This window comes from Aythya marila (assembly GCF_965140915.1).
Source record: "Aythya marila genome assembly, chromosome: 6".
NCBI lineage: Eukaryota > Metazoa > Chordata > Aves > Anseriformes > Anatidae > Aythya > Aythya marila.
In genome coordinates, this window is record NC_139047.1 from 136829 (window position 1) to 149147 (window position 12319).

A 12319-nucleotide genomic window follows, 5' to 3' on the forward strand; every position below is an offset into this window, starting at 1 on the left:
CTTTTTTTTTTTTTTTTTTTTACATACTCTCTAGCACTTCAGATGTAATAAGGGGAAAGGTCTGATGCTGTTGAGCTTCTGGGAAGTGAGTTAAACTAAAGCCATTAGAGTTCAGTTACAAAAGTTCTTTGATTCGGCAGGGCAGGATTTAGTGAAGACCCTGTAGGACTCATGCTGGGAGTTACCCTCACTCTTTCTGGTATTATATTAATAGTTGGAAGGACAGACTTTTCTTCCGCTTACTCAGCACCTGTAGATCTTGCTAACCTCTTAATGAATGTTTAGTAGCTCTTGTGGGGTGAGAGCTGGGGAGAATTGAGTAGGCTTTACTGCTTTTATTAAGTTCAATTGCCATTTCAGTTTTTTTTTGTTGTTGGTTTGTTTTGGTTTTTTATCAGTTGAAGCTCATGTTCAAAGCAGGGTATTAAAAGATGTGTGATCATTTTCACTTTTATTTGGTGTATATATAAAGTCGATCTGTACTCTCAATCCATTATCTGTATTGATAAAAGTAGCTAATTCTTAGGACTGACGAAAGTAGGCATCTGCCTGCAGAACATGTAAAACACTCAATACATTCATACCTACCATTACCTATGTGACCAAACTGGGTATACTGCAAGTTGTTTACAGAAAAGACTAGTCTCTAGTACTTGTGCACAAGCCTAAAACATCTTATTAGATCCATTCCTCTATGAACAAATTTTGAAGACATTTTACTGGACACATAGCAGTTGCTGCTCAAACAAGATTTACAGATCTGTATGCAGTAACTGACTTTTGACCTTCGATAACATACCTGCTGTGACAACATGAGGCTCTCTAAGAAAATGGAGGAAGGTGCACTAAATAAATAACAACAGATCTAATACTGAATTCTCCTCACTTCTCTTTCAGTGTTTTTAACAGCATTCCTTTTGATTCCCAAGGAGAAGTTTCCTATATGAGCATGCTGTCAGTCAGACTCCTGAATTCAGAATCTCTTGGCTCACTTAAATTTTGTCCATATGTATCATCCATAGGACTAAAGAAGATCCAGCCTCACCTCTAAGGGAAAGGGAACAGCATGAGTTCATCAATTTGACTGTACCTGATCCCCAGCGGGCTGATCTACAGTCTGACAAGCAGGGTAAATTATTTCGGGGGGGGGGAGAGAGAAAGTAACAAAACACACTAATGCATGTATCCTGTACAATTGGCAGCCCCCCCCCTTTATTTTAGAAAAGTAAGTATAAAATACACAAGGCTTTATAACTGTTGTCTTCTTAAACTTGCATTTGCAATATATCTTAATAAAGAATCAGCAATTGTGGTACAGCTGAAAGGACCCTGAGTGTATTTTATGCTAGCAAACTACAAATTCGAGACCAGGGGAGATGCTCTCAAGTATAAAGTGTCACACAAATTAATACTAAGTTCTTAAGACTTTTGCTCCTTGTCTATTATCAATAAAAACATTTGCATTTGTGCTACCAGTAAACACTGAAAGTCTGTTACGTTTTACCAAATTCTTAGCTGATACCAGCTGTTTAAGGCTGCTGCAGCTCCTCTTGCTCTGCAGTTCTCTCTCATTTAGTTGACAGGAAAGATGAGCTTTTTCCTCAGTGTGAAACTGGGCTGGGGCATCTGCTTTGCTGCATTCTGTTTGTCAATCTTTCTGCTCACCTCTTGATTCACAGCTGTCAGGATGGTGAGAATATCTTCTCCTCTGCAAAAATACAAGTACATTTTGTATTATAGCAGCATTTAACATCAGAAAACATACTGCATTCTCATATATCATAACCTATGCAAGTGCTAACAGCTCCGGTTTTAAAGAGTCTTCAAAGCAGTTAGGTAACTGCTTCAAACAATCTAAATGGTGTTACTCTGTTCTAAATTGCTGTTTTCACTCTGAGCAAGCCCTGCTACTGCATATCATCTACCACTGCATTCAAATCAAACTCTTGTAATTCAGAATTTAAAAAAAAAGTGTTGCCACAAAGTAGTTTATGGAAATAGAGTTACCGAGGACAGCTGTTCTCCAAGTGCTGGCATAGTGACTGTATGTACCAGCTTCCCTGGCTTGAGCTTCTATAGGAAACATAGTCTTGCAAGGTAGCCATGCCCAAGAGGAAGTCTGCCTCTGAGGGAATACACTCGAGCTGAAATCTTGCATCTGCTTCTAGAGAAGAATCTTGCTCCCCAGAATCTGTTTCAATGGTTACACCTTTCTGACGAGCATCACCTTGGCATGCCTGAACAAAGAAGACTTTTGGTTTTCCAGCAAGTGAGTGGCAATTCTGCCCAGTGAAAGAAGTGGTCAGTTCCTGGATACGTACTTCCTGTCCATCAACACCATATATAACACCTTTTTTTCCATGAGAGAGAACACAGCAAACAAAACAGTCTTTGTCATTGTGATCTTTGCACCGGTAGATGTTCACAATCTTACGGATTTCTTCTGCAGTGAGGTCTTTATATTCTTCTATTATAAAATGAAGGGTGCCAAAGACTTTGCTCAGAGCAGCTGAAAACCAAACAGAAGGGTGACTAAAGCAGTTTTATAAAATCTGGACTCCTTTTGCAAGTTATGTTTCTAGAGGAAGCCATTTATTTTTCATCCTGCTATACTACTATCCAGGTAGTTACACTCCTGCTCTGAAAATAATCTAGATATCTGATCACTAATCATATTTGTATCAAATTCCCTTAGCCCTCATTACAAGCCTACCTTGTGATTTTGCTGTTTAGTATTGCCTTTGTATGGCAAAGTGCGGAACTAGCTGTTACCTCCCCAGCCAACTTTTACAGTTAGTCTTTGCCTCTTGCAACAGGTGTCAAACATTGCTATTGCTTTCCCTGTGAGCGGAGGCATTACATTTTTGGGTAATACCTGTGTCACAAGAAGATTACTTACACTCTGACTCTTGAATTAAGTTAAGGTTCAATTCAATCAGTGAAGTCCTGCCGATGGATTTTATCTCTTGGTCTAGATAGTGCAAATATGCCAATTTCGAGGATCTTAGGACCTGCCATGAGCTACACTGCTCTTGCAGGACAGCCTGCTAAAATCAGGGCCACTGAATAGCAACATAATAGAGTCCCTAAACTCCATGCCACCCACAAAACTTTTTTTTTTTTTCCCCTTTAAGCTGGAAGTTAACTAAAATCCAAATTCTGGTTCTGCAGCAAATCTGCTTCTGCAGATTTTAGAAATATGCAACTCAGTCACTACCAGAAAAGTAGACTAGAAATGGAAGCTTGAAATTCAAATACCTAGTGCAGAATACAAAATGTTTCCTATTTTTAAGTCAGTCTACTCTCCCTGAAGATATGCAAAGTCATCTTTAATGTTCACTGTACCTGCATCCACGTCTGTCCCATTCCGATCATTCATCTTTCTGAGTTCTGGCACTGCTTTCCTGGCTTTTGCAAAATTGTGATTATTCAGGATCAGGCATACTCCACGGGGTCGGCTTGTCATTTTGTAAGCTTCAAGCTGTTGGAAAGACAGACTGCTTGTGACTGCTTCTCAGCCCTTGCTTGTGGCACAGAGGGGTAACAGTGAGGGAGCCTCACTGTGCAGCTCTCCCTGCACAGGCTTTGCTCCCAGGATGTGGCAACGTGCTGCTCCACCACCTCTGGGAGTCTTTGGTGCTGAATAAAAGCCCCTCCAAGCCTTCACCATCATGCTTGGCCCACAAAGGGTGCTGCATATGCCTACTTTTTCCAGGCCTAGTCATCTACCTACTGTGTACTTCCTGGTATAACAAACTTGGCTTGCCTTGCTACTTCACAAATGTTTGTTTTGTTTTTTTTTTATGTTTTAACCCTGCAGCAGGTTCTGCCCATGACTTAGTATCAAAATAAGGGACATTACAGAGTGCATTTTTATTTTTCTAGACTGCACCTTTAACAAGCTGTGCATATAAGAATGGTTTGCCTCCCAAAGGAATTGTCTCCTCTGAGACAAAATTATGACATTTTTAAGACACGTACTGACTTACCTGGGAAGACTGATCACAACTGCCAGGAGAATCACGTGCCACAGATGATGACAGCAATCTGGGACAGGCTGAATACACATAAAGAAAGTATGTGTAAGTAAAGAACGTAACATTAGAGAAAGAATTGAATCTCTGTTCGTATTCTCTATTCACAAGTAGTTCCAAGAGTTAAACTGTTCTCTGAAAATACTGAACTGTGGTTGAATGACTGTTCTTGTTAGCTATAAACCACACCAAGAAAAATCACCTAAAAGGGAGTTAAAAGTACTGTGATGAGTGAGTAAACAGCTGCATACCTGATCACTTTTCAGAGAGGCACATGTGTAAAAAAGTGAGATGCAAGTGATGTAGAAGGTCCAAAAGCTGGAGAAAAGCAAAAGATTCATTTTTGATAGAGTTTCACTTACCTTCAGTGACTTCTGTGCTGCTCCTCTGTCCTTCTGTTACAAGCATCTCTTCTTCACCTGAAAAGCATTCATTAATTCATTATTAGTCCTGTAAGACAGCTAAGTGTCACTTCAAGACTTGTGGGAAAGAGGCCTTGTTTTGGTTTGGTTTAGTTTACCAAATAGGTTTAATTCATATTCTTCAATTTTCTTCAACAGGCTCTTGTCAATTTTTTCACAAAGAGTCTTCAGGACAGTAAGGTTGTCTTCTCCCAAAATCCCCTTCTTCTCCATCTCAATGAAAACGTCGAGCATTGTCTGGGCAATCAGAAAGGTAGTTTGCTCTTAGGACACATCCATGCTGCTACTGGGAAGGAAGCTGCAGCATGTACATGTGCACCCAAGCCAGCCTGAATAAAAGTATCTTTTCAACATGCATATTTCCTTCACACTGCTCAGAAATGCTGAGTTCTAATCCAGGAGAGCTAATGGTGATCACACAGGAGGGAAAAAAAAAAAAAAAAAAAAAAAAAAAAAAAAAAAGATCACTTTTATTACTTCTTTCATTGAGCTGACTTACAGTGGCAATTTTTTGCACTCAGCAGAAACACAAGCATCACACTAGTGACCAACTTCAGGCAGTGGTAACAATGGGTATAACCATGCAAGTACAGTATAAAGAGTTCTCTGAAGCAAGAGGGAACCTAAGGGACAGGACCTCTTGCCAAACAGTGAATGGTAGAGCACAGTGGTCACCCCATGGATTTACTAGAACAGGTACCACTCATTGGTTGCAGTTTTTACTCTAAGAGGGAAGATTTTAAAAGAAAGAGTTATCATTAGGCAGTCAGAATTGCAGGCTGATATAGTGTAAGAGCAGCTGGATCTCTCTAAGTTAACTCCAAGGCTGTAAGTTAACTCCAAGCTCTTGGGTATTAGCACAGCTAAGGATCTGCTGCCTAGATCTGTATTCTGAGTTTGGAAATAAACAGAACCAAAACATAAAGTAATAGCCACAGTGGGTGATTTGCTATGTTTGATAATGGCTTAGAAGGCAGACAAAACAAAATCAGTCAGAAAAGATTAGTGAATGAGCTCAACAGCCACTGATCAAAGCCACTGAGTGTCATGCCTGTCCCAGGGCTGGCCCGTCCATTCTGGGCTGTAGGACTACTGCTAGAGCTACACGTTAATACTAGCACAGAAGAAAAAGGGTCACCCTTTTCCTTATGGTCTTTTCAGTTTTAGTGACACTCATTCCCCACAGAACAACCCAAATGCTACAATGCATTATACTAATAATTAAATAAAATAAAATAAAATAAAATAAAATAAAATAAAATAAAATAAAATAAAATAAAATAAAATAAAATAAAATAAAATAAAATATTAAAGCAATTCTTACAGTTTCAGGGCTTAGCTTGCATTTTGGTAATTCTTTCCCCAAAAGAAATTTGAAACACTTCATCTCCTCTTTCGTGATGTTTTCTGACAGCTGAAAGAGTAGGTACCTAGAAAGAGCAGTGGAGGACATTGTTTCACCATGTTCCCTAGCACACAACTTGGCACGGTACTGTTGAACTGTCCCCTTAGTCTCCTTTGTGCTGCCTTCTCAAGTACATGGGACCCTTTTTTCCTTTTTAGCCTGAGGGAATATCAGTAACAGAATAGCCAAAAATCAAACCATTTCCAGCTGTAATTAAAAAAAAAAAAGTCTGTGTTTTCCTAAAATCAAAACTGCACTGAGACTTTCTAGTACTGAGTGCAGAGACAGAGTCACAGCCAGTCACTTACTACAGCCCACAGCACTTGGGGGGGGAGGGGGGGGGAAGGCCATGGTAGGATGTGAACTGCTTCAGAAAGGTGCAGCTTAGTTTTCTCCCTTTTAGTGGACAGACATTTCTGTTTTCTCTACTGCTTATACCTGTTTTCCCCTGGAAAGATGCAGGAGCTTGTGTGTTTCCAAACCTTAGTCGGGTGTTCAACTCATCAGTAAAAAACTTACACAGACCCACCTGAGGTCACTGGGTCCCAGAGAGCAAGCTCCAGGGCCAGGCTCAGTCCAACACCACCCCCGGCCACCTAGTGAATCCACTAGCAACTCACCTGAACTGCGACACCCGTGCCCTGCCTGGGATCTGAAGCTCCCTCTCCATCGCCTCTCGGCTGGAGCCCAGCTGGGCAGCCAGGAGGTCCATCCGATTGATCCGGTAGAGCAGCTCCCGCAAGAAGGCCAAGTCCCCTGCCTCAATCATGCCTTTCTCCAGCAGTGCCTGGAAGAAGGCCTTGGGCTCCTCGATGGCTTCTTGCTTCCTCACAGGGACGTGCTCCAAGCTGAGAAACTTCAGAGCCGCCAGCTCAGCCCTGTCCAGCGCCTCGCTGATTGCATAGAGCTGCCTGGAGAACTCCATGGTCCTGCCAGGCCCAGACCACAACCACTTCCTTGCCGCAGGCCTTCTCACTGTTGCCGTGCTCCCATCTGCCACCGGGCATGGGAGGGAGGCGGCCTGTGGGCCACTGGGAGATGTAGTTCTTTCTAGATTCCTAACTAGAAATCCCCCAGTTTTACTTAAAAGCTGTGTGCCTGCCAGAGAGGAGCTCTCTCAGACACACCCGAGGCCCACTCTGTTTGCGGTTATGGAGCACTATTTAAAAAGATAGAAACATTCTGAGGAAGCAGAAAATCCCTACCATACACAACTAGGTGGAGAGCACAGGGCCTGGTTACCATCCACCAGAGCTGACCTCCAATGAGCTTGTCTTCTTGGGTGTCACTGCTGGGCAAGCTCTTCCCTTCAGCCTGGGAGCCACCATACCTCAGATTTCTTTTTCTTCTGTTGCCAGGAAATACTAATACATCCCTCTTTACTGTTAGAAAACAAACAAACAATAACAAAAACAATACCAAATAGGTCTTATCTTTCCAGCAGAAAAAGAATGTTTTCATACAACTTCAAACGTGTACTACTGACAGGAAAAGTGACTTTTACATACCATGACTGAATTCATACTACATGCATAACACAACATGCTGCACACTGTTTTATATTAAAGCTGCCCCCTGCTTGTTTGAATTCTTCTCTTTTTGCTTCATAAAATTCATACATCCTCTCAGTGAAATCAGTAAGTGGAAACTGGTGGGGGAAGCAAATGAGAGCTCTGCATGCATTTTTAAGTACTTCATAAAAAAAACACACGTTGAGCCCACTTGTAAACTGGAGTGACACTTCAGTGGTTAAAAATACGAAGTAAGATGAGTTTGCCAATAAAATATTTTCCCAAGCCACACCATTATCTTCACACATCTCAAGATATTTCTGACATGAAAAAAAATGAACTTGTGCAGGTCAGAAGCTCCCTCTGCCTGGGCTTTTGCTGCAATCACACCTCTCTAATTTAAGGGCACTAACAATTCATTGCCATTTTAACATGAACAGAAAGAAGCTCAGAATGCCACAAATGAACTTCCTCTTCACAAGCTGTTCGAGGACACTGACAGGAAACACATACACCCAGTTGAGGTGGTTGACTCTACACCCTAACAGGCGCTGGCCGTTGAACCAGCTTCCCTCCCAGCCCTGAGGACTTTTAGCAACAGGATTATAGGAGCACAGAATGATGGGGTTGAGACCTTAAAATGCTACGTAACCTCTGTTACACCTTCTGTTGCATAGATGGTATTTCACAACAACGGAAGGAAGGAGATTTTATTAGTTGGATTTTCATCCTTCTGAAATTGAACATTAACATCTTACCAGGAGAGCCACCCTCAAGACCATAGTCCCCAAAGAAATAAACAAGGTGTCAAATGAGGTATGTTTAAAATGAGGTCTGTTTAAAAACAGACACAGACACCACCCCATCCCACTCCCCCTAAAAAAAGGAAAAACATGTTTGGCAATACATTAAGCAGAAATATTTACGTTATTATATCATAGAAGTCATTTATCAATGTACAAAGCACTACGCAAGATACTTGATCACAATATGCGTACAAGTTGGGTCACAGGTGGATGCAGCAAGATGTTTTTTTGTTTTAAGCTGAATGCAGCAAGATGTTTTTTAACAGCCTATGAGCTAACATGCCCTCAAGTCATGTTAAAACAAGCTCTTCTTAGTAAATAGACTGCAGGAGTTATGGACCCTTCTCTTTGCACTGATATGCCAGGACAAAGCAGGCCTAAACACAAAGTGGCTAGAGGAATATAAAATCTATGTAAAAGACCTAAGTCAAGCTCAGACGCAATGTCCAGGATAACTTTCCAGCTAGCTAGAAACATATGACAGTTTGGAACCACAAAAAACAGTCACATCAGGGGGCTGGGGAATTCCTGTAGCTGTCAATAATAGAACAGACAGAGCAATAAGCAAAGGCACGACTACAGAAAGGAAATACAGAAATGCGTATCTGGGAATTCCCAAAGATCTTAACCATATTTTTTAGCACATTGCATAAAAGCCACTGCAGACTAAACAGGTTGTTATCTGTTCATAATTTGACACAGCTCTAGCTGAAAAAAAAAAGGCAGATCTGAGTAATTCCAGAGAACACGTTCCCAAGTTAGTTAGTAGGTCAGAATAAAAGGCAGCAAGCACAGGCTGAACACTGAACATTTCCTGAGAAAAATCTAGCTCTGGACTCTCTGCTGCACAGCTGGCTCTTTTAAACGTTGTGGATTTTAATTCCACTTCTCCTTGGACTTCAAGTCTTACAGACAGGACTTCAAATCTTACCGACATCAGATACAGACAGCAGTTAAATCTAAAACAAAATGATCAAAACTCCCCAGTAGGTTAACTAACTTTACAGCACAGAAAACTTAAGAGCAAACTTTTATAGAGGTAGTGGGAAAACACGTAATTAGAGCAGAGCAGCCCATGCAGTGGTAGAAAGCAGGCTGTGATCTAAACACAGGCAGGCTCCTCACACGTACCACTAACCCATCCCAATAGTGGCAGGTGACCCTAAAATCTTTACAGGAGAGAGAATGATAAACTTCCTAGGGAAGGGGGGCGTACACCACTCTCTGGGAAACTGATGTTAAACTGAACGAGTAAGTAAGGAGATGCAAATAAGAGGGCAGAGATCTGTGCCTCTGAATAACATTGTTTCCGCCTTCTGTCTTCCCCTACTCTTCTAAGCTTCTGTCTTCCCCTACTCTCCTTTCAAACAGCATCACTCTGATCTTGCCTGCTTTCAGCGTAAGCCTACAGGGTTTTAACTCACCAGCCTTGCTTTCCTGCCAACCTTCTGAGCCCACTTCCTGGTGGTAACGCTTCTACTGGCTGAAAGCAAAGTACAGACTTGTGTGCCAGCATTGTTTCAGTACAAAATTCTGCCTCCCAAACAGGAGGTGAAGAAAAGGGAGGACAGACTGAATAATTACAGCTGAGTGCCTTCAGAAAGGAGAGGTAATTGCCCCTCACCATTCTCCAAGTTGTGCTACAGAGGAAAAACAGTCAGAAAGCTGCAGAGCCTTCAAATTTTCTTCTTACCTTTCAGTTCTGTGGGAGGGCAACAAATATACAAAAGAACATATCGTCCACCCGGCTGCAGGCCTGTGTGAGCATATTTTCCTCAACCCAAAAAAGAAAGTGTTTTTGTTGATCACTGCATGAGTCACATAAAAATTCACAGCATAGCTGCTTCCTGAGATTACTTGTAACAATAATTGACAGACAACCTCACCACAAACATGGCAAAGGAATTAACTAGATTATATCTGATCCACAATCCAAGGATGGTATGAATCAAGGCTCCTAATTCTTCTTGCTGTGCCTGGATACAATTGCTGGTTATAGCAGCGTGTCCAAGAACAGACAACGACCATTATTCTCTGCCACTACTTGTTATCTGTTTCTCCACAGTCACTTCTTTTCCCACTATCAATACATTAGTTTCCAACACATTCCCCTCCCCCCCTTCATCCCCACCTCACTGCCCTTGCCCCTTCTCTGTTTAGAAAAAACATTGCAACACAGTCCGTACCACAAGCCAATGTTAAAAAAAAATAGTGATAGTTACACTGAAGTCTTTTGTACAAACTAATATTTATATGGTGAAGAAAGCTGAACTTACCGCAACACTGTGGAGACTGGAGGGTATCCTCAGTTTTAGACAAGACAGCTGCACCAGTAAATCAGGTTGCCTGAGACAATTAAAGAATGTCTTCCCAAGCTAGCCAGGCCAGCATAGGGAGGGGATTGTATGTGGCTCAGCCCAACACAAAGTATAAAAACTGTACAAATGATTAAACAAACTGAAGGGAACAATGGGGTTGTGTTGGCTTCAAGCCACATGTTCCTTCCTATCAACTAGAGACAGCCAGTGTTGTGGCAGTGAGCATGTGGAAACTGGTGATGAGAATCTCACATTTGTATTCTGTTCAACTTCAACTGTATATTGTAACTGCTGTGTTATTTTCATGTTGTGATTTCAGTATATTGTTGTATCATTCAAAAACTCATGTAACACCAAATATAACAAATAAGTAAATTTGATATTAGACATTAAACCCTCCTCATGTGGAGTATCTAAAAGAATTTTTTCTAAAAGTACTAAACTCTGACACAGAAAACAATGAAGAAATGGAAATACCATGGATTCACAACTTAACTAATACCAGTGATATTTTCCCTTAATTGTACTGGAACAGCTGCCACCTTCATCACGTTTCTCCCAGAGGAAGCAGTGATTTCATTTAAACAACATTTCCATATCGTAAAACAGCATTTACAAATCAACTACTAACTTCATATTAAGGTTTCATTTATGAAAATGCTATAAAAATGTAAATACATTGTTGCTGCATTTTTCCTAGATGGTTAACCAAATGTCATCCATAGAGCTGTATCATAATATCTTCTATTATAATTTGCCACAAACAGCACTCTCATTTACATTGTGCTAATAACGCCTATTTATGAAGCCTGTGCGAACAGAGCTTTGACTCTAAGAACTGACATTCTCCCTTTCACTTAGAAGGTGAAAACCAGTAACTGAAGCAAAATGCTCCACATATTTTGTGGAATTAGAAATAAGAAAGTCTCACTTCTGGAAGAAAAGCAGTAACAAATAAAGAACCCTTGCACTACAGTCAAACACAGATCTCCAAAAAACACAAACTAAAAAAAGCAGAAGTTACATATTGTCTCATATCCATCCTTTACCTTGTTATAAAGCTTAGAAGGGATGTGGCTGTTAGACGCCTGGGCAGCTCTCACACACCATGTACACACTGCTGAAGATGCAAGGTAAGAACACGGCATCAGCTGCCATTATCATGAATGTCCTGAATTTAATTTACTCTTTTCTACCATCTCTAATGAAAGGATAATGAAAGGATATCAATATGCCACACTCTAAGGGTGGCTGCCATTGCATACTTCAACGAGAGCAAAAATAACTTCTTCAACTGAAGAAGTTTGTTGTGCTGACTGTCCCTCAGTCAGCTCCCCTAAGAGAGAAACACACCACAACCAAGGGTGATGTGACAACCATCAGTATTTATTCCAACAGAGATTAAGAGCCTACAGGATCTACAGACAGTAGCCAGGAGGGGACAGAATCTCAGAACTGTGCATCTAATGGAGTGGCACCTTCCTTCCAGTGGTCATCAGCCCTTCAAAACAGACTGCTCCGTAAGTGCTCTGTGAAGCAACACAATTAGAATCCTTACTATTAAAAATCCTAACCAGCAGTGCTGTTCAGCCAAGTAAATTAGTAACATAAAGCAAAACAAAGTATTTGGAGGAAAACAATCAGACTTGTATCATCATATTTATTTATTTATTTATTTGGTCCTTCTGGGCAGGGACATTATTTTCTGTGAAGAACTATACAGTTTCCAGAGTTACGCAATTACTCACTTCTGGGTACTTCCTTGCATGGTACAGTTACAACTTTACACAAGGTCTCTGAGAAGGTATCTGGTGCTCTGAATA

General features: G+C 41.0%; 1 protein-coding gene across 1 annotated transcript; it reads right to left on the reverse strand.

The window, feature by feature from the left end:
- Positions 1-1190: 1190 nt before the first annotated feature.
- On the reverse strand, positions 1191-7056 carry CASP8 (caspase 8). Its single transcript, XM_082763726.1, has 8 exons — positions 6482-7056; positions 5781-5886; positions 4555-4693; positions 4397-4453; positions 3990-4057; positions 3346-3481; positions 2008-2509; positions 1191-1708 (listed from the first exon to the last, which is right to left on the reverse strand). Exons 1-8 carry the CDS (start codon positions 6784-6786, stop codon positions 1573-1575), a joined length of 1449 nt encoding a protein of 482 aa, XP_082619852.1. The 5' UTR covers positions 6787-7056; the 3' UTR covers positions 1191-1572.
- Positions 7057-12319: the final 5263 nt, after the last annotated feature.